Genomic DNA, 24,442 nt, shown 5'->3' with positions numbered 1-24,442 from the left:
AAAGTCACGCAATTCTACAAAAACAATTTTCCCCATGGACTGCTCTGTGTGTTGACCATGACGACATAAAAACCTCGAATGCTACTCATTTTCCTTGGTAATAAAAGCTATGCCTAGATGACGACTTCAATTTTCTTGCCATGTGACTTCACTGCAATGACCAAACAGCATGAAAGATTGTTTTCTTACCTTATGGCAACTTAATTTGCTTTGATGCTTTTCTACATAAATTTTCCAGGGGAAAAGAAAAGGGAAGAAAATACTTTACTACTTCAATAAGACCAAAGATGAATAATTTGGTATAAATCAGTGAGAATCATTAATAACAATTTGAAACACAACCTCCAACAAATATTAGTACCTAGAGTGCAACAAATATGATAATAGAGTAGCTGTCTAAGACCGCTTACTGTGAAAATAAGTTAATTACTTTATTAATATTAAACTTTTTCTCAGGAACATTTTCTGGAGTCATCTATGAAACTTTATTGATATCATCTACATCAGAATAAGTAATGACTTATTAGAGGTTTGTAACAAGTGATTCAAAATTCTTTTTAAGTATGTTGAAGTCAATCTCAATTTAAATGTAATATACACAAATACAGTGAGTCATTGTGCCTATTTTAAATGAAATCATGCATTAACATAGCTCTTCTTTAATGGCAACTTCACAGACCAACTCCATCTTCAATTTTCACCCTATATTTTTAGTATAATAAAGTATACATGATATTTCTGTCAATTTCCTTCTCTACTGCTATAGTATTTTCAAATAAACTTATTATATGTGAACCACTACATATTTAAAATATCAATATTTTCATAATATCTGACTCCAAGAGTGAGACAAATAGAGAACATGCAGAGACTAGAGGCTGTTGCCCAAACGAAATCTAATGAGGGCCAGAGGTCCCAATGCCAGAAATAGGTCAAGAGCATGGCAATACATCAAAAAAGATTTCTGGTTATGACACTGAAAAAATATATTTCTACGGAACCATTCTGTTCTCAGGTTCTTTCCCTCCAATTAATCAGCAATATGATTGGAGTCTGTGGCTGTCAGTTTTAGCTGGGTGATACAAGAGTCGACTCTTCATAGATGAGGACACAAACAGACAAGGGTCAGAAGCCAGGCAGAAGCTGATGAAAGTTTCTGAAACGGTGACTCAGTTCCACCTTGAGCTGGGTAAGCCCATCAGTAGCCAGATACATTTGGCCTATTTTGCATCTTCGGGGCTTCCCCGGTGGCTCAGTGGTAAAGAATCCCCCTGCAACGCAGGAGTTGTGGGTTCAATCACTGGGTCAGGAAGATTCCCTAGAGGAGGAAATGGCAACCCACTACACTATTCTTACCTGGAGAATTCCATGGACAGAGGAGCCTGGCAGGCTACAGGAGCCTTTGCGCAAAGCAGCCTTTGTGCAAAGGAGTCTTTGTGACCTTCAAAGAGTCAGATACAACAGAGTGAATGAACTAACCAACTAACTAAACCAAAGCCGGGAAGAGTCTTCATATCTGAAATGTTAAGTAACTGTTGGTCTTTAAAGATGTTAATTAGGTGATTAATTTTGAATTTTTCCCCCTAAACTCTCTACTCTGGGTAGAATTTAGGCCAGGACATGAAACTCAAATAACTGTTTTCTAATATAAGAATATTCTTCATGCTTTCTCCATACATCTCTCATCTTTTTACTACCAAGATGCTTTTAGCATACATGTGTGTGTGTGTATTAATTATATGTACTACCTAATTTATATATATGACATTTAATATATAATATAAATACATAAATATAATATAAATACATAATAATATATAATATAAATACATAAAATATTAGTTCTATATACGTATATTATTTTCCAGAGATTTAATACACTCTAACTCAGGCTACAGAGTTTTCACATCAGCATTTTATTTCAATTAACACCACTCGTTTGCATGTTCCTGTAACAGCAATCCCAGACAGAACTTCTAGGTCTAAACTGCTATGCGTTGTTGTTGCTGTTGTTTAGTCACTAAATCACATCCAACTCTTTGCGACCCTATGGACTGTAGCCCACCAGGCTCCTCTGTCCATGGGATTTCCCAGGCAAGAATACTGGAGTGGGTTGTCATTTCCTCCTCCAGGGGATCTTCCTGACCCGGGGATCGAACCCATGTCTCCTGCATTGCAGGCGGATTCTTTACCATTGAGCCACCAGGGAAGCCCAAGCTGCTATTTATACTTTAAATAGGTGGGTAGTGGATACGAAGTCATTTATATCTTGCTATTTCTTATGAAACACACTAAATGTCTTAGGGAAAATAGTTCTCTGGCACCCAATAATATCTCAGTCATTTTCAATAAATTAGGGATGAGCAGTTATTGCTTTAAAAAATTCTGTGAGCTATGGCAACACTCAGGGGTTCAAAGTCATGAAATGACAGTCATACTCTCTGCTAGAGTTTGACTCTGTAGACTCAGTCAATGGAAGCTGAACCAAAAGCTTGGATTGTAAGTAGTGAAAAACATTCAAGCTCATTTTTAGTCTAAAGAATTCAAGCTATCTTTAAGTAAAGGGAAAAAGAATGAGTAACAGTGAAAAAAATATCAAAGTATAGGTTTTCTGTTCCTCTTTTCCCCTCTAAGAAAGAATGATACATGCTAATTTGGGAACCAAGTTTGTAATGTTGTTTGAAGTAATGGGAAAAAAATAAATTGATCTTTAAATCTATATAAATGAGTCAGAAAGAGGAGAGTGAAAAAAGAGGCCAACAAGAAGAGAGGATGTCCAGGATGGGGTTTTGGTGAGCTGACAGGGATGCCTAGGAAAAAAAAAGAGGGTTGTAAAAGCAGAATTTGGCAGAAATTTTACTATGTGTTGAGTAAGATTAATTCCCCTTTGGCTGCCATTTTGTCCCTAGATCTCCTTCCCTCCAAAAAAAGGTACTGAAGAATTTAAACTACGCCTCGAGGTTTATTTACAAATAAACCGTGTTATTGTTGAAGGGGTCTTTTACTTTATTTGTCTGCTTACCACAACATAATGCTCAGCATTCTCTCAAGGGGGCCATTTTTTCTGGGCCCCCTGCCATGCCCAGGGCCAAGGTCAGGTTCCTTCGGCCCAGGTGGCTGCTGGGGTGTACCATTATGAGAGAAAGGAGTGGGGCACAGGCAGGCAAGCAAAATCTGATTTAGAAAAAAATCTGATGTTTTTCTAAATCTGATTTAGAAAAAAAAAAAGTTATAGCTTTATATTATAGAGAAAAAGTACATGAGGTTTCTATTATGAGAAAAGTTGAACTTAAGAGTGTTCATTCAATTTCATAGATCTAGAGTGAACAATGACAAAAGTTCACGGCCGCCATCACCCACCAAATGATTAGCAATTCAGGTTTTCAGCTCTCTGCCTCACAATCACTCACCCAGCCTCCAAGTCGCTACTACGGGGTGTTTTCTCTGAGAATGCTGAGTTTATTCAGCATTTTCTTCAAAAAATCTGGCTTTTATTTACCAAATTGCTTAAACCATTCACAGTATCCATTGGTCCCAGGAGCTTCACGTGACATTAGGGCACATATTTCTGACTAGAAATTTTCAAAATTGGCATGAGACTCTAGGATTTTGGGTTGTTTTTTCAGTTTTGCTTCCCTCATGAGCTATATTCCATATAATTAAGGACTTTTCACCCGCTGAACGGCTTAAAATGTTGTTCCAGTAGCTTACAAAAACAAAAACATTCCATTAAAATCTGTCTTAAAGGTAAAATTTTTCTTAATTAAAAGCTCAGAGTACACCTGGTACATTGTTTATTTTGCTCTTGGCATAACGTATGTAGATTTACCAATAAATCATGTAACTGGAAAATTTTAAATATCACTTTGTGGGTGGTATCTTTGCTTTTTATAGCCTTCTATGAATATAGTTTAAAGTTCTCTCCCTTCAATGACACAAGCTTTTCTAGAACTGACTGTTGAATGACCTACAGAAGACTAAGAGAAGGAATCTAGAAAAAGAAACATTACAAAATACTGAGCTGAAAAGATAAATTAGGCATAATAAGTTTACTTAACCACATAATCTTTCTCTTTTTCTTCTTAATTCTGTATTTAGAGACAAAGCAAATATTCCTGCTCCTGCAGTATTTGGAATACAAGAATATAAATATAAATAGTAATAGCTTTATATTTGAAGGATAACTGCAGCCATATTTCCATATTCTGCTCAAGAGAAATATTTCAGGTACAGTCATAACATTGTTAGAATTCAATGATGTTAAACACAACCATCCCAACCCCCAAAAACAGGTAAAGAAAAGACACTCACTTTTCGTTGTGGTTCTCTGAAACCATATAGTCAACGAGGGATGACAAGAATGCTATCTGGTTATTATTTACCAGCGTATTAGAGTTTTAGTGTGACACCAATCTGAATTCAACTGGGAATTCACCATGTCTGGCCCTGATTGGAAGAACCAAGGGTGAGGCCTAACAGTAAGAAAACTGTCCTAAAGAAGAAAGAGTGGATGGAAGAGAAGGCCAAGAATAACAGGATGACATGAAAGAGGGGGAGGAGCATTTAGTATGTTGCTCCAATATTCCATAGGCCTTACTTCTACTTCAGGTTTCATGTCAGAAGCTAAAACAATACTGAAAAAAATGTTTTTTCAGTGAGAGTGTAACATTCCATGCAATAGAAAAAATCTATAATGTAAAGAAAGATTTTGACTATTGATTTTTTTTTTTACTACTACTAAATCAGTTTAGTGTTGACTTATTCTGGCTTCTGAGAACACCAGTGGACTTCCAGCCAATGGACAAGACAGTGACTGGTACCCAGGACATAGCACCAATAGTTTCAGCAGCAGCCAGAGGAGAAGCAGGCACCACATGAACCTCAGGATTCCTGACACTGGGCATGGGACAGCACAGACAATGGCAGGCGCAACAGCAATCTCTTCCACGTGGAACTCTAGTGGTAGAACACATTTGGAGGGTGTGACCAAGGGTGTACATTGGCAGCAGAGGACCACAGAGAAACAGAAGTACAGTAAATAGTGGATGTGGTATCAAGTGTAAGAGGATTGCATTCATGAGCACATAAGATACACCCTCTGAGACAAAGGGGACATTCAAGGCCATCACAGTGATTAAGAATGCTACTGAAATTTAATGGATGAGGGTTATAAAGGCTAGCTCTCTGCCTGTCTAGGATAAGGCTGATGTTTATTTGGAATGCACTGCACAGGTGCAGAGCCCAGTGCCTGCTTGAATAATTAGATGTCCATTCTCATGGGCCAGGGCACACACCGCAACACCTGCTGCTATGATGAATATCACCCTGTGAAAAACAATAAATTCTCCCCCATCCCATATCACTTTTGAATGTCTTGCTGGACACCGATGTGGACGAAAAGCCTGTTGGTAATTATTTGAACCTAGATCTTGACTCCGCTTTATATATAAGCCCTAGGCATTTTACCCAATTTCAATATACATTGAATTTTTCAGGAATGCAATTTCATAGTCAAGCAAAGGAGCACTATACTTTGTTTTGCTTGTGGCTTTCTCAAGAGTTGTTCACCAATAGCAATGTGATGCATGGAATCTTGGTTTCCTTACGATATTAACTGCATCAATCTGAATTTGCACCTGTCATGTTCAGGGAGACTCAAAATGAAAGGGGGAGCACTTGACTATTTCATTACACTTTATGATATCATTATGCCTAAACATTTACATATTGGGCTTCCCTGGTGGCTCATTGGTAAAGAACCCGCCTGCCAGTACAAGAGGCCCAAGAGATGTAGGTTCGACTGAGTAGGGAAGATCCCCTGGAGGAGGGCATGGCAACCCACTCCAGTATTCCCGCCTGCAGAATCCTATGGACGGAGGAACCTGGCAGGCTACAGTCCATAGGGTTGCAAAGCGTCGGACATGACTGAAGCGATTGAGCACAGCACCGATATTTACATATTACATTATGAATTGTTATACCACAAAGCATTTTCCTTCTGGGCTTCCTAGGTGGCGCTAGTGGTAAAGAGTCTGCCTGCATTGCAGGAGACAAGAGTTTGATCTTTGGGTTGGGAAGATTTCCTGAAGAAGAAAATGGCAATCCACTCCAATATTCTTGCCTGGGAAATTCCATGGACAGAGGAGCCTGGTGGTCCATGGGGCCACAAAGAGTCAGATATGACTGAGCACATGAGCACTTTCCTTCTATTTGTCCATGACATTAAGGATTGTTGAAATTATGTGAATAGGTTAGTTATAGACACTTCCTTCTAGATCAATCAGAGATCAATAAATAAATTTATCAAAAAAGAATGTGAGGTCAGATAGGGATGAATGAAAAGATTGTTTTAGGATAATCCAAAGGTGACTAGAAGCAGGATTTTGAGAGAAGGGGGCTGAAGATGGTGAGAGTAGGTAGAGGCAAAGAAATATTTTTGTGACCATTTTAAGAACCTAGCTTTATTTCCAGGTTAGTGAATCCTAAAAAACAGGAGTCTCACCAACTAGATAAGAGCACTAGTTGTTAGTACTTATCAACTAATATTTTTGGAGATGCTTATTAAATACTTAACATTTGCGGGTTGCTGGCTCTGTGTGAGAGGCATTGTTCCAAGTACTTTATGTGTAGGAACTCTTATCCTTTTACCAATCCCCAGAGGCAAAATCATTATTGTCCCTACACTGCAGACAGAAAACTGAAGCATACAGAAGGTAAGAAACTTGCCCAAGGACAGCGGGCTATTAAGAGGCCAGGAAGGGATTCACAGACGTGCAGCCAGATTCAGTCTGCTCTTGCCACTCCCCAGCAGCAGATGCACAGTCAGGTCAAAGCAATTACTTCCTCTGATAACCATTTTCGAGAACCATTAATCCCACAGAAATCATATATCACCCACAAAACATAATTTGGTTCTACTTAACATTTATTAATTTCACATCCCCAGAATGGCGCTTTATAAACCCTTCTGGCAGCACAACCAGTGAATTCTAAAAGCCCTCCCTTGAAGGTCAGAAGAGTAGCCTCAAAGAGCCAGGACAATTAATACTTGGTCCTTCCACATGGCCCGAGGTGATCATTATCATTCCAGAGGCCCAGACCTCAGGTTGGTGGTACACCCACATCTGAGTTGCCCCGAGCCCCAGACCTATGGCTGTGGTATGAAGTTTGCCACAGTAAAATTTCTAGTTTGCCTAAAAATGGTTGCGGATGGTTTGAGGAGCTGACCCTGAGTGTGCACATCAGATAAAAGGTAATGGAGGAAAGGTAAAGAGGACCCTCAGAGGATGACATTGTCGGATGGCATCACCGACTCAACAGACATGAATGTGAGTAACTCCTGGAGATAGTGAAAGACGGGGCAGCCTGGCGTGCCGCAGTCCATGGGGTTGCAAAGAGTCGGACACAACTTAGTGACTGAAAACAACGAAGAGGACCCTCAAGAGAGAAAGTGCCAGTGAGTGACAAGAACCTGAGCTTTTGACTCTCCCAGGGCTCTCAATTCCCATCTGTTACGGAGTTCCCAATTAAAAGGCTAAAACAAACAAACAAAAAAAGACTAAAAGAAAAACAAAACAAACACAATTTCCCACCTGCAGCAAATTCACTTAACGTCTCCTTATATGTAAATATTATGGTCAATAAGAAATTACAAGAATACTTTAGTGGATCAACTAATAATAATAGAGTGGTAAACAAGTTCTCTTTTCACTAGACCCAGGTATTAGGCTTTCTTAAATAGTTCCTTTCTTATTTTTTTGCATTATAAGAGATAGGCTTAAAATATAGTATCACAGCTCAAGCTTATTACAAAAGATAGTGCGTGGTAACTAAGATATGGATTTTCACCTTTCCAGCTGTGTATGTACCTCAGATATTCTTGGAGCTTCCATTCCTTTATCTAAAGAAGATATGTCAGTATTTGCCCCACAGATACTTACAGAGGGTTAAAAGTGTAAGCAGATAACGTGCTTGACACGGAAACTAACACATGATACATAAAGAATTAGTGTTACTACATGTTATTATTTGAAGGTAATTTATCTATAATATAACCTTGCAGCATAAATCATGAAGACCCAGTATATTTATAAAACAAACACAAAACTAGTACTAATCCTGTTTGATCTGTACTCAACCTCTAACTTTAGATAATACTTAAGCATAAACAGGCTTTCTTTTCATCAGAATGTCTCTAAAAAGAACAATATATATTGCTGCGACAGTTTTATGTCAATTTGAAAAGCTGAACATCTCAATCAATTTTCCTCTCCAAATCGATTCATGGATATCTTGAGTAATACAGAAATAATGCCTTACATATTACTTTCATAGATTTATATTCTTCTATAAAGCATTTTCATGACAACTCTGTGAAGAAAGACTGGTCAGTAAAATTGTTTCCCTCTTACAAGTCCAAAAACGAGGCACAAATGCGGTACGTACTTTTCCCAGGGTTACATTACTACAGGTCATAACTGGGTGCATTTCTTCTCATATGAAGACCACAGGATTCCGACTTGAAGGCTGAAGGTTATAATTCTTCTTATTTCTTAGGCTAAGATTCTTACCAGTATTTATGAGCATCTTATGAAGATTCAGAAATGGATGAGGCAAGATAGTCCTTCAAAAGACCCTCTCAGCTAACGTGGCTAAATTACCTACTTTTGTCTATTTAGGGGTAAGTTGACCCTTCCATAAGCTACACATTTTCTTCTGAAATGACCATCAACACTGGGACTGTACTGCTGCTATGATTCTCTGCATACTAAGTCGCTTCAGCTGTGTCTGACTCTTTGCCACCCTGTGGACTGTATCCTGCCAGGTTCCCCTGTCCATGGGATTCTCCAGGCAAGAATATTGGAGTGGGTTGCCATGCCCTTCTCCAGGTGATCTTCCTGACATCTCTTGGGTCTCCTGCATTGGCAGGCAGGTTCTTCACCACTAGCACCACCTTATGACTCTATGGTGTCATCAATTAAAATGCCTCAGAAGAAAAGAGAAAGTTCCACATTTTACCGTTAGATGGTGCTAACAGAAGTTTAAAAAAATAGTCCCCAAAGTGTGAAGCAGTGAATCAAAGGATTTGAATGGGGTTTACCATAAAATAAGAGTCTGTGCATCTCTTCCAGATGGAAGCACACCCAACCCATCATCAAAGAGTAAAGCATATTCCCAGATGATCCCATTCATTCAGTTAATTATACTTCTGCCAAGAAATGTATTCTTCCTAATCACAACTTCAACTACAAATGAAGGATTCTAAGATTCTATTTAGGGAAATAAATGTATTTCGCTTTGTTTGTAGACTTGCAGCAACTCTTATTTTGGATTTTTATCAATATATATTTCAACAGGATCTGTCAGACTGGAAGACATTAAATGCCCATTAAAATGTATCAGTCCTAATACACTGTATTATTAATTATGATGATTACAATAAGAAGTTCAATAGACTAGCCATTAGAGCGTCATCTTCCCATGAATAATGTGTTATATAACATACAGTTTATGAAGCTGTGTGCCTTAAAGATAATGTATCACTTTAGTGGGTTTTCATTTCCTAATGTTGATGATATCTTACAAGTCAAAAATCAGTTCCCAGTTCCGAAAGTGAAAGTGAAGTCGCTCAGTCGTGTCCGACTCTTTGTGACCCCATGGACTGTAGCCTACTAGGCTCCTCTGTCCATGAGATTGAGGAGCCTGGTAGGCTACAGTCCATGGGGTCACAAAGAGTCGGACACGACTGAGCGACTTCACTTTCACTTCCCAGTTCCGAAGTTCCATGAAAACGAGCAAGCCATGAGCACTGCAAATCTACTAACACTGTTTTCCTTTCATAACATTTGCAATTTTGTTGTTGTTGTTCAATATCTACCTCTCCCACCAGAAGGAGACTAGGTAAGAGATTCAACATACTATATCCTCCAATACCAAAATCTGTGTGTGTGTGTGTGTGTGTGTGTGTGTGTGTGTGTGTCTCTGTCTCTGTATATATACACAGGAACAAATGAATCAAAATTATAGAACAGTTCTCTTTTACTTATTTAGTTTACTCACAAAGCAAGGCAAGCATATAAGTTTTGGGATTTCACCACTTGAGCAGCTAAATCCTAGAAGCTGATTTCACGCTGCACTCTTCTTAATCTAGTTCTTGTAATCTCCAAATAGTGTAACCCCTGATGGCTTAAAATAAAGGGTTTTTGCCATTCCTGTAAGAGGTTTTTTCCATCCATTTGGAAGCAAGTTATGTTTTGGGGCGTGCTGCAGTCCATGGGGTCACAAAGACTTGGACAGGACTGAGTGACTGAACTGATTGACTGAAGTTTTGAGTGGGTTTCTTATCAGGATTTCAGATTCACTGCTATCATTTTGGTTACAAACACAGTGGATGAGGAAGAAGTGACATGGGGAATATTACACTCACTGCGTGGGTGATGTGTTTGCTGAGGAAAAAGCAAACAAATATGGTAGAGTTTATTTTAGAGGACAATATACTGAGTCATGGAATGTGTCTACACATATCGAGGAATAAACTATTAACAGTTGCAGGCTGGCCAAACAGGATAAACAAATCCATGAAGTACAAGCAGAGTTTACTGAGTTTTTATTATGTAATGCAAAGGAACCCAGTTTTGTTGTTTAAAGCTGTTCATGCTTTAACAAGTTATTCAGATACAATGCTATTCTCCTACGTTTAGCATAGAAATAAGTAAACAGGGACTTGCTGGAAAGATCTGAATGACAAAAGTGAGAATCTCTCTTATCACCTCTTCTTTTATGGTCTGTTGAAATCAGAATTAATCATCAGAATCATACACATTGTTGAAAGTGGGCTATGCAAGCTTACTCCTCATGTGTCCCAGTGTCTGGCACGAGATAACAAACTCTCCAAGTGAAATAAATCAATATACCTACATGACGGTAGGAGGTACACAAGTCATGCACCAGAAATGTAAAGTTCACCAAGTCAGTTCAAGTTCAAAAGGTCAGGGCCACTGAACCAAAGAGCAGAGGGATTAATCAGCTCCCTCAGCTCATCGGTCTCCAGCACAATCTCAGAGATGTCAAGGACTTGCCAAACGTTTACTGGAAAATGGACATGTTGTCCCTTTCACACTGGCCTGATGCCAAAAGCCCAAGGTATAACTCCATGTACACCACCAGAGCAAGAAGCACCTTTGGGTCAGTGAGCTTGGTCTAGCTTCTTTCAAAGTAAAAGTGAGTCCCCCAAAGCTCAACACATCAACCCTCACATCCTAGCGCTAACAGCCTCCACCGACCCTCCCTCCTGTCTTGCCAGTGGCCAGGTGTGAAGCACTTCACAGTATGTATCCCAGACACATCGACAAGCCTGCGTCTTAGTTTACAAGATACGCCAAATAGAAGGAAGATTTATGCAGTTTACAACTAACAGGCTATAATAAACAGCAAATTTTTTTTCCCATTTTCAAGGAAATGAAGCAAGGCGATGCTATCACTTTCTCAAAATCTCCATTTGATTCTGTCTGTGATTAGTTCATTTAGAGATTTATGGCTCACAAGCAGAATGATCAATTTTATGGATAGGTCAGACTCAGTAAGTGATCACTGCATTCACATGATTCAACAGTTTCCATGAAATTCTGACTGGTCTGCAATGGAGTCTAAAATTCTTATCCATAGAATTATTATTTGGGGTTGAAGTATATACAAATTATTTTTTTTTAAAAAAAAGGTATACTTGAAAGAGAAAAGTATAGCTGAATGAACTAATTTCTCATATTAGCTAGCTCTGGAGAGCAGAGAAAGGTCTGAGAACTAGGGTTCCAGGCAGAAAATAAGAAAGAGAAGGAAACACAGATATTCTCTTACTTTAAAATGAATCAGGTTTCCCTGGTGGCTCAGTGGTAGAGAAACCACCTGCCAATGCAGGAGATGTGGGTTTGATCCCTGATCCAGGAGGCTCCCACATGCTGTGGAGCAACTAAGTAACCACAACTATTGAACTTGTGCTCTCGAGTCTGGCAACTGCAACTACTGAGCCTATGTGTTGCAACTACTGAAACCCAACTGCCCTAGAGCCTGTTGTCTGCAACAAGAGAAGCCACCATAATGAGAAGTCTGTGTGTTGCAACTAGAGAGTAGCCCTCACTCACCACAACTAGAGAAAAGACCACACAGCAACAAAGACCCAAACAGCCAAAAATCAATCAATCAATAAAATTATAAAACGAATTATTTAGGCAGACTGATTTGTCTGTCTGAAGAATTCCATCTGTGCTGTGTACTAAGTCCCTTCAGTTGTGTTCAGCTTTTTGTGGACCTGTAGACTGTAGCCCGCCAGGCTCCTCTGTCCATCAGATTTTCCAGTTTAGAATACTGGAGTGAGTCTCCATTTTCTTTTCCAGGAGATCTTCCGAATCCAGGGATTAAATCCACATCTCTTAACATCTCCTGCACTAGCAGGTGGGTTCTTTACCACTAGTACAATGGGCTTTATCATAATTGATCAATAAATATTTATCAAAAATTGATAATAATTGGCATTCATTGTTTTTGCCTGTCCAATATCTTTCTTCCTTTGGGGATCTGTTCTCCTCTCACCAGATGGATCTGGTGAACTACCAATCACAGTTCCTTCCTCTTCCTATCCTTGGCTATTACAGGCTGAAATATATCCCCTGAAAATTCATGTTAAAGCCCTAGCTCTCAATATCTCAGAATGTGACTGTGTTTGGAGAAAAAAATCTTTAAAGAGATGATAAAATTAGATGAGGTCATTAGGGTAAATGCAGGAAAAGTGAAAGTGAAAGTTGCTCAGTCATGTCTGACTCTTTCTGACCCCATGGACTATATAGTCCATGGAATTCTCTAGGCCAGAATACTGGTGTTGGTAGCCTTTCCCTTCTCCAGGGGATCTTCCCAACCCAGGGATTGAACCCAGGTCTCCTGCATTGCAGGCGGATTCTTTACCAACTGAGCTATCAGGGAAGCCCCAAAGAAGGTAAAAGAGAAAGCCAAAGCCTCATGTTAGGACAGTAAAGGGAGCTTGAGCAGAGAGTTAGGCTGGGAGATAATGGGAAACCAGGGAGAAATGTAGGGACCTCAGCCTGTTCGGAGCCTTGACTGCCATCCAGAGGAGTTTGTAGGAGAGAAGTGGCTAAGAAAGCAGACTCCAGACTCATGCGGACTATGTGCAGATATCATTTGTTAGATGTGTGATACTGAAAATTTTACTTAATTTCTCTACACTTGAGTAAAATAAGAATGATAATGATGACTACCTCACAGAGACATTGTGAGTACTAAATGAATTAACATATATGTGTATATATGTAAGTATATATTTTTATAATAAAATATATTGTTAATATATATTTTACATAGGTAAAATATATAATAATGTAAGATATATATAACATATATTGGGGTTACTCTTCTTACTTTTATTCTTAACAATATGGTGTGAATATTTTTCTATGCCAATAGATGTATACTTGCCATCATTTTTAATGTCTTCACAGTTTCTCACTGAAAAATACACCATGATTTGTTCATGCTTGAACTGTATAACAGTCTAGTATGTAAAGATTGTTCATGAATGGGGAAGGTAGGGAAAATTATGTAGTTTCACTAAATTTAAATTTTCTTCTTTCTTTTTGCTTATCTGTATTTTCTATTCTTTTCATAATGAATGTATCTCACTAGCACAATAACAGCATAAAAAAAAGGGAAAGGGAGCAGGAATTTAAAACTGTATGTCTGATCATTTTTCAAATTAGATTTCTATTTTCCTTCTCATGGTGGCCACAAATGTTAACAGGACACAGGAAAGAGAAGAACATTTCTACGCACTTCCATGCTTGAAAATAGAATCACTCTTGATAAACAGAATCTACTCCCACTGACCACTGTTCATGCTCTCTATCCTAAAGTTCCTTATCTAGAGGCATGGTTCCCAGCCCAAAGTCTTCAAAGGATTTTTACGGGTCACAGAGGTGGCAAACAGTGGCCTCTAGGGGCCACAAGGAGGAAAAAAAGAAAGGGCAAAGAAGAGGATAAAGAGGGAAGGGCCCTACCCTTTTTTCATCAAAGCAAAGTCATTTCTTCCTACATTACATAGGGTTTCTGGGATTTGTGTGTGTGTGCGTGTGTGCATGCGTGTGTGTGTGTGTGTGTGTGTGTGTGTGTGTGTGTGTGTGTGTAGGTTTTAAGTGGTTCTTTTTTAAAGACAAAGAAAAACAATCTACCTCACATCCATGCATCCAAGATCAATGCTCTCTCTTCCTGATTTAGGTTTTCTGGCTACAGCTCAGACATCTTCACTTTCTTTCACAGGATCCACAGAGGAAAAATGCTGAAGCACAATGTCAGCAAGAAGTATTGGATTTATTTCCTCTGTCCTGAATGCGGAACCATTAAGATGAAGAAAACTGCCCAGAGAGCTGATCTATAAGAAGCCCTAAAACATTACTGGATAAGAGAAGAGAGACACCTTTTACCACTGTCTCTCTACTTTGTCCTTAGCCTCCTCTCTAAAGAAATGGTGAACATATATTTAAAGATTTGGGGGTTGAAATGGTACAAAAATGCAAGCCTGTCCATAAGAAGTCTATATCCATCTCCAGCCTTCATGCATGAGGAGAACCAACAATGTGAGAAAGTGTTAAGCATATTTTTTTAGACAGGAATAAGGTGACCAGTCTCGGGGCTGCAATGATAATCACCCAGAAGTGGATACCAGTCATGTAATTTATTGGTATCTTTCTGCTTTGTGTGTGTAATATGATAACAGTCCTCTAGTTCTTTCATGGATTCAAATACCTTATTACTCAAAATGGGTAATTATATCTTGGAGGAAGGAGACAGTGTTTTCCACTTCTCCTGACCGTACTCTGCCTCACAGAGCCAACTCAATACTGAATTTGTGCAGTGAGTAGAGGGATAAATCCATCCAAGCATTGCCAAAGCCCTCTAATGATCAGCAGGGTCCCCTTCCACCACTCTAGAGAGATATTTGCTCAGTCGTGTACGACTCTTTGTGACCCCATGGACTGTAACCCATCAGGCTCCTCTGTCCATGGAATCGTCCAGGCAAGAATACTGGAGTGGGTAGCCACTCCCTTCTCCAGGGGATCTTTCCAACCCAGAGATGGAACCCAGGTCTCCTGCACTGCAGGCAGATTCTTCACCAGCTGAGCCACCAGGGAAGCCCTGCCACCACTCTAAACCCCTCCATCAGTATCCTCTCCAGTCTTCCATTTAAAAATATTAGAGGAGCTATCATATACCAGGAATTCTGCCCATACACTGGAACTTGAGAATAGGATGTCTTAGTCCTTGTAGGGAGACAAACATATACAAATACAACTAAGACACACTGTGACTAGGCTATTCTGGAAGCTTTCACAAGTACAATAGAAACAAAGAGGAAAGAAAATGTATCTGTCTCAGCAAATCAGGTGGACTTTGGAAGACAGTCCTGAGCAAACAGAGCTTAGATTTTCAATATAAAATATATTTACTTCATATTTGCTTCATTTGCAAAATAATATGCTCAACTGGGAAGGAATGTGTCATTTTCTTATCGCTTAACTCTTCTGAGACAAACAGCTGAATGACAGATTTAAGCTCCCAGCATCTAACTTATTTAGCCCAACTGATGGCTTGCTAAAACCATAGGAGACATTCTTTTAGAAACCACACTCAAACCATCAGCACTTTCTGCCAGCTTTTCTTTTGAAATATATCCTGATCATGCAGGAGAGGGTCTTCTCTACTCCGCTGAATTGAACGGAGCATTAAGAACCACAATTTGCTTCCATCAGCCTTAGAATGCATGGAAATTCCTCTGATACTTCCTATATTGTGAGTGCTAGGGCTAGTATTCAAAATTTTTTAATGTGTTTTCACAAGTATTCTAGAGGGAAATTAGGACAGAATGCGTCAGGGGCCACTAGCTACTTGTGGTGGTGGTGGTGGCTGAGCTATCAATTGCAGGAGTGGTATGATTTTTTTTCTCCATTTTAGCAAGTGAGGAAGACATCAAAAGAACAGAGAACTTGTGTGTTTTCTTCAGTGTTTACTGTGTGGGATCAGAGAAGGCAGATTGTAAGATTCTTCTGAATTGGTGGCTTAAGAGTTGATGTTTAAGGAAAAATATATTTAAGGAAAAACCCTAACCCTAACCCTTGAACTGCGAGGAGATCCAACCAGTCCATCCTAAAGGAGATCAGTCCTGGGTGTTCATTGGAAGGACTGATGTTCAAGCTGAAACTCCAATACTTTGGCCACCTGATGCGAAGAGCTGACTCATTTGAGAAGACCCTGGTGCTGGAAAAGATTGAGGGCAGGAGGAGAAGGGGACGACAGAGGATAAGATGATTAGATAGCATCACCGACTCGATGGACATGGGTTTGGGTGGACTCCGGGAGTTGGTGATGGACAGGGAGGCCTGGCGTGCTGTGGTTCATGGGATCACAAAGAGTCGGACACGACTGAGCGACTGAACTTAACTGAACTGATATACACTTGTAGGGAAATACTCCAAGTGGCAAACTCAGTGGTCCAGGCTTGGTAGGAAAGAAACTATGACTGAATACAGCTGATGGACTTGGAGAAAGTAGCAGAATTAAGAGTATCAAAAGTGACATCTGAGGTTCCAGGCTCAGAGATATTGAAGGAGTGAAAAAGCCAGAAAGCCAGTGATTATAAAGTGATGAATTAAAGTCTCAAAGATAGATATAGTTGTCTGTGATGCAAATTACTAATCAGCAAGGCTGCCCAGATGGGAGATTGAAGATGAAAAGAAATGAAGGTCACGGATTTGATGAGATCAAAGAATTGTGATGATGAATGGGTCTTGGTGTGGGCATCAAAACTGCCAAGAATGATGGCAGGTCTGAAGTCTCCAGAAAGAGTCAACCCAGGTGATGATTTTCTTATTGAATATTCTGAATGATCACAATGTTAACAGATGAGAGGAAGGAGGGGTAGCAAAGAGACGCCAACAATTCCTCCCAACCCCAGAGATTAAGGTTTTAGTAGAACACCCAACCTCACTGTCCTTAGGGATTAGGAAAGAAAGTTACCGTTTCATGAGGTGAATGGAAGCTGGAGTTACCAAGTGTGTAGAGAAATGCAAAGATGCTAAGAGGAAGGAGCTTAGAGAAGTGTGAGGACACAAACGTGGGACAAGAAGGATCAGGCTACCGAATGGGTCTGAATGTTAGTGGTAACTGAATTTTACAGGTCTGAGAACATGGGGGGACTTTATGCGTCCAACATTTCCCGTCTGTCAACGTATATCTTGGCAATGTCACATGGTACTGCCTTGCACCTTCCTATGTTTTCAACTCCTCTTCTCTTCTCGAAGTCCAAATGACTTAAATTAATGAGTCTATTAATTTGATGACAAGCCAAATATTGAAAACATGTGGGTCATTTGGTCTTGCAAGCTTCTGCATTGTTATGAACTTCTTATGTCACATATAGGCTCTTATAAACATTTAGGTGTGTGACTTCTGGTCTCGATAAAATCTATCCCTGGCCCAAGTCAGAGCATAAGACCTAGTCACCTGGGCCTTGCTGTTTAGTCCCTAGACAGACTGTGGTGAGCAGGCCAAATAAATTTGTCTAATTTCTGAAAGAAATGGGGGGAAAGATCACTCTGGCTAGTGTTTATAATGAACTGGATTATTCAGAGGCAAGAAAAGAAATGGGAAGGGTATGAGAGCACGTTGACTTGGACAAGACTGGTCATGGTAGAGATGGAAGAAAGTAGACAGATTCAGTAAATTTTGGAAGTGAACGGCTTGCTGGTAAACTGAATAGGAATTTGAATGCACTTCCAGAAATTCTACCAATTAGAAATTCATTGGGTTTGTGAACTGCTTTTATAAAAATGCAAATATTTGTAAGAGGCTTATGACTGGGGTGAGGGTATAATTTAGTTTGAATTAGTTCCATCAGCTTACTTTATTCTATCACCTAGCTGAAGTCAGTCATACTAAAGAGGTGAGGGTTTTACTTGGGGAAAGAATGTTTTGCACAAAGAATATAATCGTGTGTGGGACAGACGTGGAAAGGCAGAAGCATGAAGGCACATTCAGAGGACACAGAGAGGGGGTGTCAGCATTTGAGAGCATGGACAAGAAGCAAACTCTGGTCTTCTCTGAAAGTCTGCCTGATTGCCTCATAGAGCTGTGTCCCTAGTTTTCTTTAATACTGGGAACCTCATTACTCACATTCTTATTTGAAGGAGAACATTACTGTAAAGGAAAGGAAAAAATGAAATCAATAAAAATTCTCAAACGGTATTAAGCATTGGTAATTTCCATGTTGCTTTGTTTAAATTCAAGCTAGTCTACTTGATTCCCTGACAATATTTCACTGGTATCATATGATAAACAGAAATTTTTAGACCTAGAATTTTAAAAACAGTCACCAATTTCATGTGAGATAAATAACTAATATTGGTTGATGTTTTAAAATAAGTTCAATTATGTTATTAAAAGGTATATTTTATATTCGGTAGTAAATATCTATATTTTTTAGAAGTCCAGGTTTGTTGACATACAACAAAAGAGTTAAACTCTGTTTATCATTTTCCTTTTCCTTTTCTTTTTTTATATATTCACGTTACTGAAAAGATGAGGCCAGAGATCTTAAAATGTTCAAAATGCTATCTTTGAGTACATGTTTCAGTACATTTCAAATTTCACATGAAAGCGAGTACTCAGAACTAAGATAAAACTGGAAAGAATGAGTAATAGCCAAAACTTTGGCACATTACTAACCAAGGCTTCTTGGATGGCATAAAAGAGAACAAAAACAACAACTGACAACTCAGATAAAACAGTTTCCCTGGTGTTTTGTTTTGTACTGATATTTCAAATATAGAAAAAAAAATCTTTTTATCAGAAAAATAAAACTTAATAAAAAGCAATTTCCCAGGTGGTGTGCAGTGGTAAAGAATCCACCTGTCAATGTAGGAGATGCAGGAGACATGGGTTTGATCCCTGGGTTGGGAAGATTCCTTAGAGTAGGAAATGGCAGCCCACTCCAGCGTTCTTGTCTGGAAAATTCCATGGACAGAGGAGTCTGGAAGTCTACAATCCATGGGGTCACAAAGAGTCAGACACGACTGAGCATGCATGCACGCATGCGCAATAAAAAGCAACAAAAGTCATTAGTAAAAAATTTGGGCCAATGAAAAATTATGAAGCATTTGTCTTCAAACACAAACACATTAAATGGCAAGATAAAAATAAACCTTTGGGCTAGCCAGTAAAAATTTCATGGATTTGTTCCTTTCCACGTGAGTCACAAGTCTAATAGCAGGTACACTCTATGCAGCTGGGACACAGAGCAGACTGTGTTAGTCTTACAGGCAGTCTTTAAACTCTCCCCTACATCTGGCTCAGACTCTGTCCTGCCACACTTGCAAGGTCCCATTCAGATTCATCAGGATGATCATCCCCGCCTTTGTAGCATCCGTGTTGGTACCTACTGCTCAAGATAAAGCCTGGCACAGCATATCTGTATGGGAAAAAGGCACGGAGGAATCATGGAATCTCAGAGTTATTAATAATGGCCAAATGTCTTATTTTTATAGATTAAAAAAAAAAAAAAACTGAAGTGCAACCAGGCTTCAAATCTTGCTCCAAATTATACATTGATTAAGCTTCAGAACTCGAACCTGTCAGGTATTCTTTTCTGAAATTGTTATGAGATACTTCTTCATGTATTTTTCACATTTTTGCATCATTTGCAAACAGAAGCACTAAGAATCTGTTCTGAACTATCTTTTCAAAGGTATTTATGCAGCAGATAGCCTTGAAAGATACAGATGGTGTCTCTCTCCAGAGCAAAGAGAAGCTTTTGCCCAGTATAACAAAAATAATGGCTCTTTCTGGGGCAAAGGGCAGGCACACTCACAGACCTTATGAACATTCAAACTCTCTAAGCTGGGATCTCTGCTCTTGAAATGCAAACCACTTAGTATACAAGTGTCACCACCTAGCCCTCTTCACTTGCCCTGTGGGAGCTGGGATTCACTGAACCACTGCAAATGCTGATAATCTGTCTGCCTCTCTTGCTATAAATAATAAAGTCATTTGTCTCTGACCCAGGAGTCTCCTGTCTTCTGCCAGCTCCCATGAAACTGGCAGGCAGACTTGTGAACTTGGAAGAAGGTGAATTCTGACTCTTCACAGGTTCAGCAGAAACATACAATTGTAGTGATAATCAATCACATAAAGAGAAAAAATATTGAAAGGCCTGTTGTTGGACTTTTCACATCTAGGATGACCCAGTTACCATTTTGGAGCACTACGTGTTAGTACATTAATAGTATGTATATAAATACGTATTGGTTGTCAAATAAAATTACATGCACATAATTCCATAGACTGTATAGTCCATGGGGTCGCAAAGAGTCAGACACGACTGAGCGACTTTCACTTTCATAGACATACCTGTATACTTTATTTTTTTTAATTAAATCTGTGAAATGAGTCTCACTATCCTCACTTTACAGCTTAAAAAAAAACCAACAACAACTCAAATTTAACTCACACACCTTATAGTTGGCAGAGCTAAAAATCTCTGGTTTCAAAATCTGTGTTTTGTCTGTCTCAAAATGGCATAGATCACTTTGGTTCTAAATAAAATGACTAAAGTATATAGTATTATGTTTAGTTTTACCATCTTTTTAATAGTACCTACTTTTAAAAATATTTTTAGGAACAGGCATGATGCTATCTGATCTGTATCCAATATTAAATATTCAGTATTCACAACAAATAATGTATTTTTTAATCTTATTAATATTGATGTTATATTGTATACTGTATATTCATAGCCATTGTCTCCAACATAAGCTATTGTTTATAAAGCTTATATCAAAAAACAGTGCTGTAGACCTATTCCTTTAAAGCTACACATCTAAGAAAATTATCTTCAGCTATAGAAAGATAACATTACAGGAGAAATAATTCCATTAAAAAGTCTGTATATTCCATGAAATTACCTTGTTAGTTACAGAGATATATAGAAAATTACAAACTAGACAGAGTGAGGAAAGGACTACATATGTCTAGAACTTATAGATGATCTTGAGAATAAGAAATGTTTAAAACAAAGTAGACTAAAAACTTTTTAATCTTACGGAAGCAAAATGTAAACTTAGGTGAGAGTTATTTTGGGAATTTTTTTGAAACTGGTAATTCATATCTGGCTACAAACAGGCTTTCATTAACATGCTTCTATTCTGCTAACTCCAGTGCTTATCAGTCACTTTGAAATGCAAATAGCAACAAAGAAAAACATACTTTAAAAGTATGTAGGTTCTGTTCAAAATGTAAACAAATGTTTTAAAAATTGACTTAATTAAAGGATTTCTATATAGGTATTAATAATGTACTGATGGGAATAATCAGTTTACTTGCATCTCACAAAAACATTTTTTTATAAAATAATATCCACTAAAGTTTACAAAAACAAAACAAAGAGATCATGGAGTCAGTTACAAGTGTCATATAAAATGATACCTGTATAACCAAGTTTATATATCAATTATTTATTTTAAACAAGTACCTTAAATTGAAAGTTTAAGTGTTAATTTGTGACTATTTTAATCTTTGGCAAATGACAATAGAAGACCATATTCTTTATAGTGGGACATATCAACGTGGTTCATGTTTGCTGTAGAAGCAGAAACCCCATGGAAAAGCTGATGGGTTAAGATACCAGTTTTCTGATTCAACTCAGACACAAATTAATTTTAAAAACATTATTAAAACTATGTGGATTTAAATTTTAATGACATAGTGTAATACTTTCTAGGGACAAACATTAAGTGTGTTTTAAACTAGAAATCTGAGGAACTCTTTCATTGATGAGTTTTCAAGTAGGCTACAACTACATCAATGAAGACTCATATGGAATCTGATGTTTTCTTTCCACTCTGGGACTCTACGAGGAGGCGAGATGGTAATTTTTGTCCCAAATTTCTAAAGTTGTCGAGACCAATTGAGAGACCTCCAGGAAGCAGAGAGAAATTTGTTAAGATTGGAATCACTTAAAGAAATATATTTTTAAAAAACCTCAAGGTTTATATAATTAAGAAGTACTATAATAATTGCTTTTAAAATGAAGCAACAATTATTTTGAAGACAAATACACAGGAAGAAAAAGAATATTCACTTAGAAATTTGGAAGACAAAACTAAGAGAAAGAATTTCAATGTTTTGTGTTATTTCTTATTATCAAGGTCTTTCTCTTTGGCCAAACTTTGTGAATTCTAGAAGATTTGTGAAGGTGAAATTGATGAACAAAGGAGCTTAGTATGCTGATCTGAGGGCTCCTTAGTTGCTGTCTGCTGAGGAAGCCTATATATCTCACAGATTTATGCATAAGGAAACAAATGAAAGATTACCTGGAAATCTTTTAATGAGTTGACATAATCCTTCCTTTCTGCAAAGCTGATGCTGTATTTCTGGTAATACGTTTACCTGAAAGGAAGGGGAAAAGTTCTAATGAGTTAAGCATTCGTAAACACTAGAGCAAAGAAAACACAAACAGCCCACAGGGTACAGGTATGAAGTATTGTCTACACTGTTCACTCCCTATCTTCAAATCTCTGTAAGTCAACACTCCAGTGCAAAATAATAGAGTGGTTTATTTGATAATAAAAGATAAAAATTGCCCTTAGGAATTTTCAAAATATTTGGGAACATTTTTTAAAACACAGACATACTTCAAAGTCATGATGTTGAATCACAGACATCTAGTGCTAATGCTTAACCTGTTGGCATTTATAGTTTTCACTCATGCTAAGTTGCTTAGTCATGTCCGACTCTTTGCAACCCCATGGACTGTAGCCCACCAAGCTCCTCTGTCCAAGGGATTCTCCAGACAAGAATACTGGAGTGGGTTGCTATGCCCTCCTACAGGGAAATCTTCCCACCCCAGGGATCAAACCCACATCTCTTATGTCTCCTGCATTAGTAGATGGGTTGCTCACCACTAGCACTACCTAGGAAGACCTTTTCATTTCATGCTACGTCTGTGCTCACTTGCGTCCTACTCTTTGCGACCCCATGAACTGGTGGCTCCTCGTCCATGGGATTTCCCAGGCAAGAATACTGGAGCTGGTTGCCATTTTCTTCTCCAGGGGATCTTCCTGACCCACGGATGGAACCCATGTCTCCTGTACTGCCGGCAGATTCTTGACCATTGCACCACTTTTCACATCATACTGAAGGGTATTTATTGCTTCAAGTATAAAATCCAGTCATCACAAAACTCTATTTTAACAAAAACTTGCTCTTGGGAAGCTTTATAAATGTAGTCATAAATTCAAACACATATTTTAATTTATAAAGAAAAAATACAAACAAACAATTCTTCTCTTTGGAATTTACAGATTAACTAGCTATTCTCAACTGAATCCCCCAAAGAACGCCAAATATGGTAACACTTCATTAAAACCAACAGAAAGATTCAGTATAAATTAGCTTGAAAATCAGATTCATTTTTGACCAACTATTGATTACTTTCAAATTAATTCAGCCCATCCTAAAAATGTACTGTATCAAGAGTTTCTTTCAATCTGCTGACCTGACTGGATAAAAAGAATTCAGGTGCAGATGGAGAAAAGAGAATCAAAAACATGGGTTTTAGTCCCATTTCTGGTGGGTAACACAGTCAGAACCTTGAGCATATCACCTTACTTCTCTTTTTCAATTTCTCCATTTGAAAAATAGAGCTTTGGGTCTCTAAATACCACTTCTGCTCTCAGCTTTGATCAATTCAACAATTCAACCACAAGTTGTAGTTTTTAAAAAATGATTCATTTAAAGTGCTTTGAAACAGTTCATCGATTAAAAGTTTTCTAATCCTTGCAGTCTTGTTAACTCTATCCATTTATTCAGCAAACTGTCAACTTCAGTTCAGGTCAGGCATAAATTTTTTAATGCTCTGTTTTTGGTTTTATTTTCAAGGATTGAGTGCTTTTTATTCCTAACTTTTAATGCAGAAAATCTCTTCTTTAAAAAAACAAAAATTAATTTCTCCTAATGAAATCATTTCTAATATAGTCTCATTTTAATTTCTGAGTGTACATAAAAATAATATATTTAACTCATGTATATTCACTTAGTCTATGCAAAAGACAGGTCTTCCCAGGTGATGCTAGTGGTAAAGAACCCGCCTGCTAATGCAGGAGACATGAGATGCAAATTCGATCCCTGGGTTGGGAAGATTTCCTGGAGGAGGAAATGGCACACACTCCAGTATTCTTGCCTGAAGAATCCCATGGACAGCAAGCTTGCCAGGCTACATTCGATAGGGTCAGACACGATTGAAGCAACTTAGTACGTGCATGCAAAAGATAAGTAACTAGTATGACTCAATCCAGTTACTGAATCTCTACATTTGCAAGGTTCTGTGTTATGA

General features: G+C 38.4%; 1 protein-coding gene across 2 annotated transcripts in view; it reads right to left on the bottom strand.

Moving 5' to 3' along the window:
- The window catches only part of CPED1 (cadherin like and PC-esterase domain containing 1), a 316,761-nt gene that overhangs the window by 219,219 nt on the left and 73,100 nt on the right, over positions 1-24,442 (bottom strand). For both annotated transcript variants that reach the window (XM_081535345.1, XM_081535344.1), the window contains one exon: positions 22,422-22,497. In XM_081535345.1, coding sequence (XP_081391471.1) covers positions 22,422-22,497 — 76 coding nt within the window. The remainder of the gene's footprint in view (positions 1-22,421; positions 22,498-24,442) is intronic.

Source organism: Giraffa tippelskirchi, chromosome 10 (genome assembly GCF_054371585.1).
Source record: "Giraffa tippelskirchi isolate mGirTip1 chromosome 10, T2T-mGirTip1v1.2.pri, whole genome shotgun sequence".
In the NCBI taxonomy this organism is placed as follows: Eukaryota; Metazoa; Chordata; class Mammalia; order Artiodactyla; family Giraffidae; genus Giraffa; species Giraffa tippelskirchi.
This window is presented reverse-complemented; position numbering and strand designations above follow the sequence as displayed.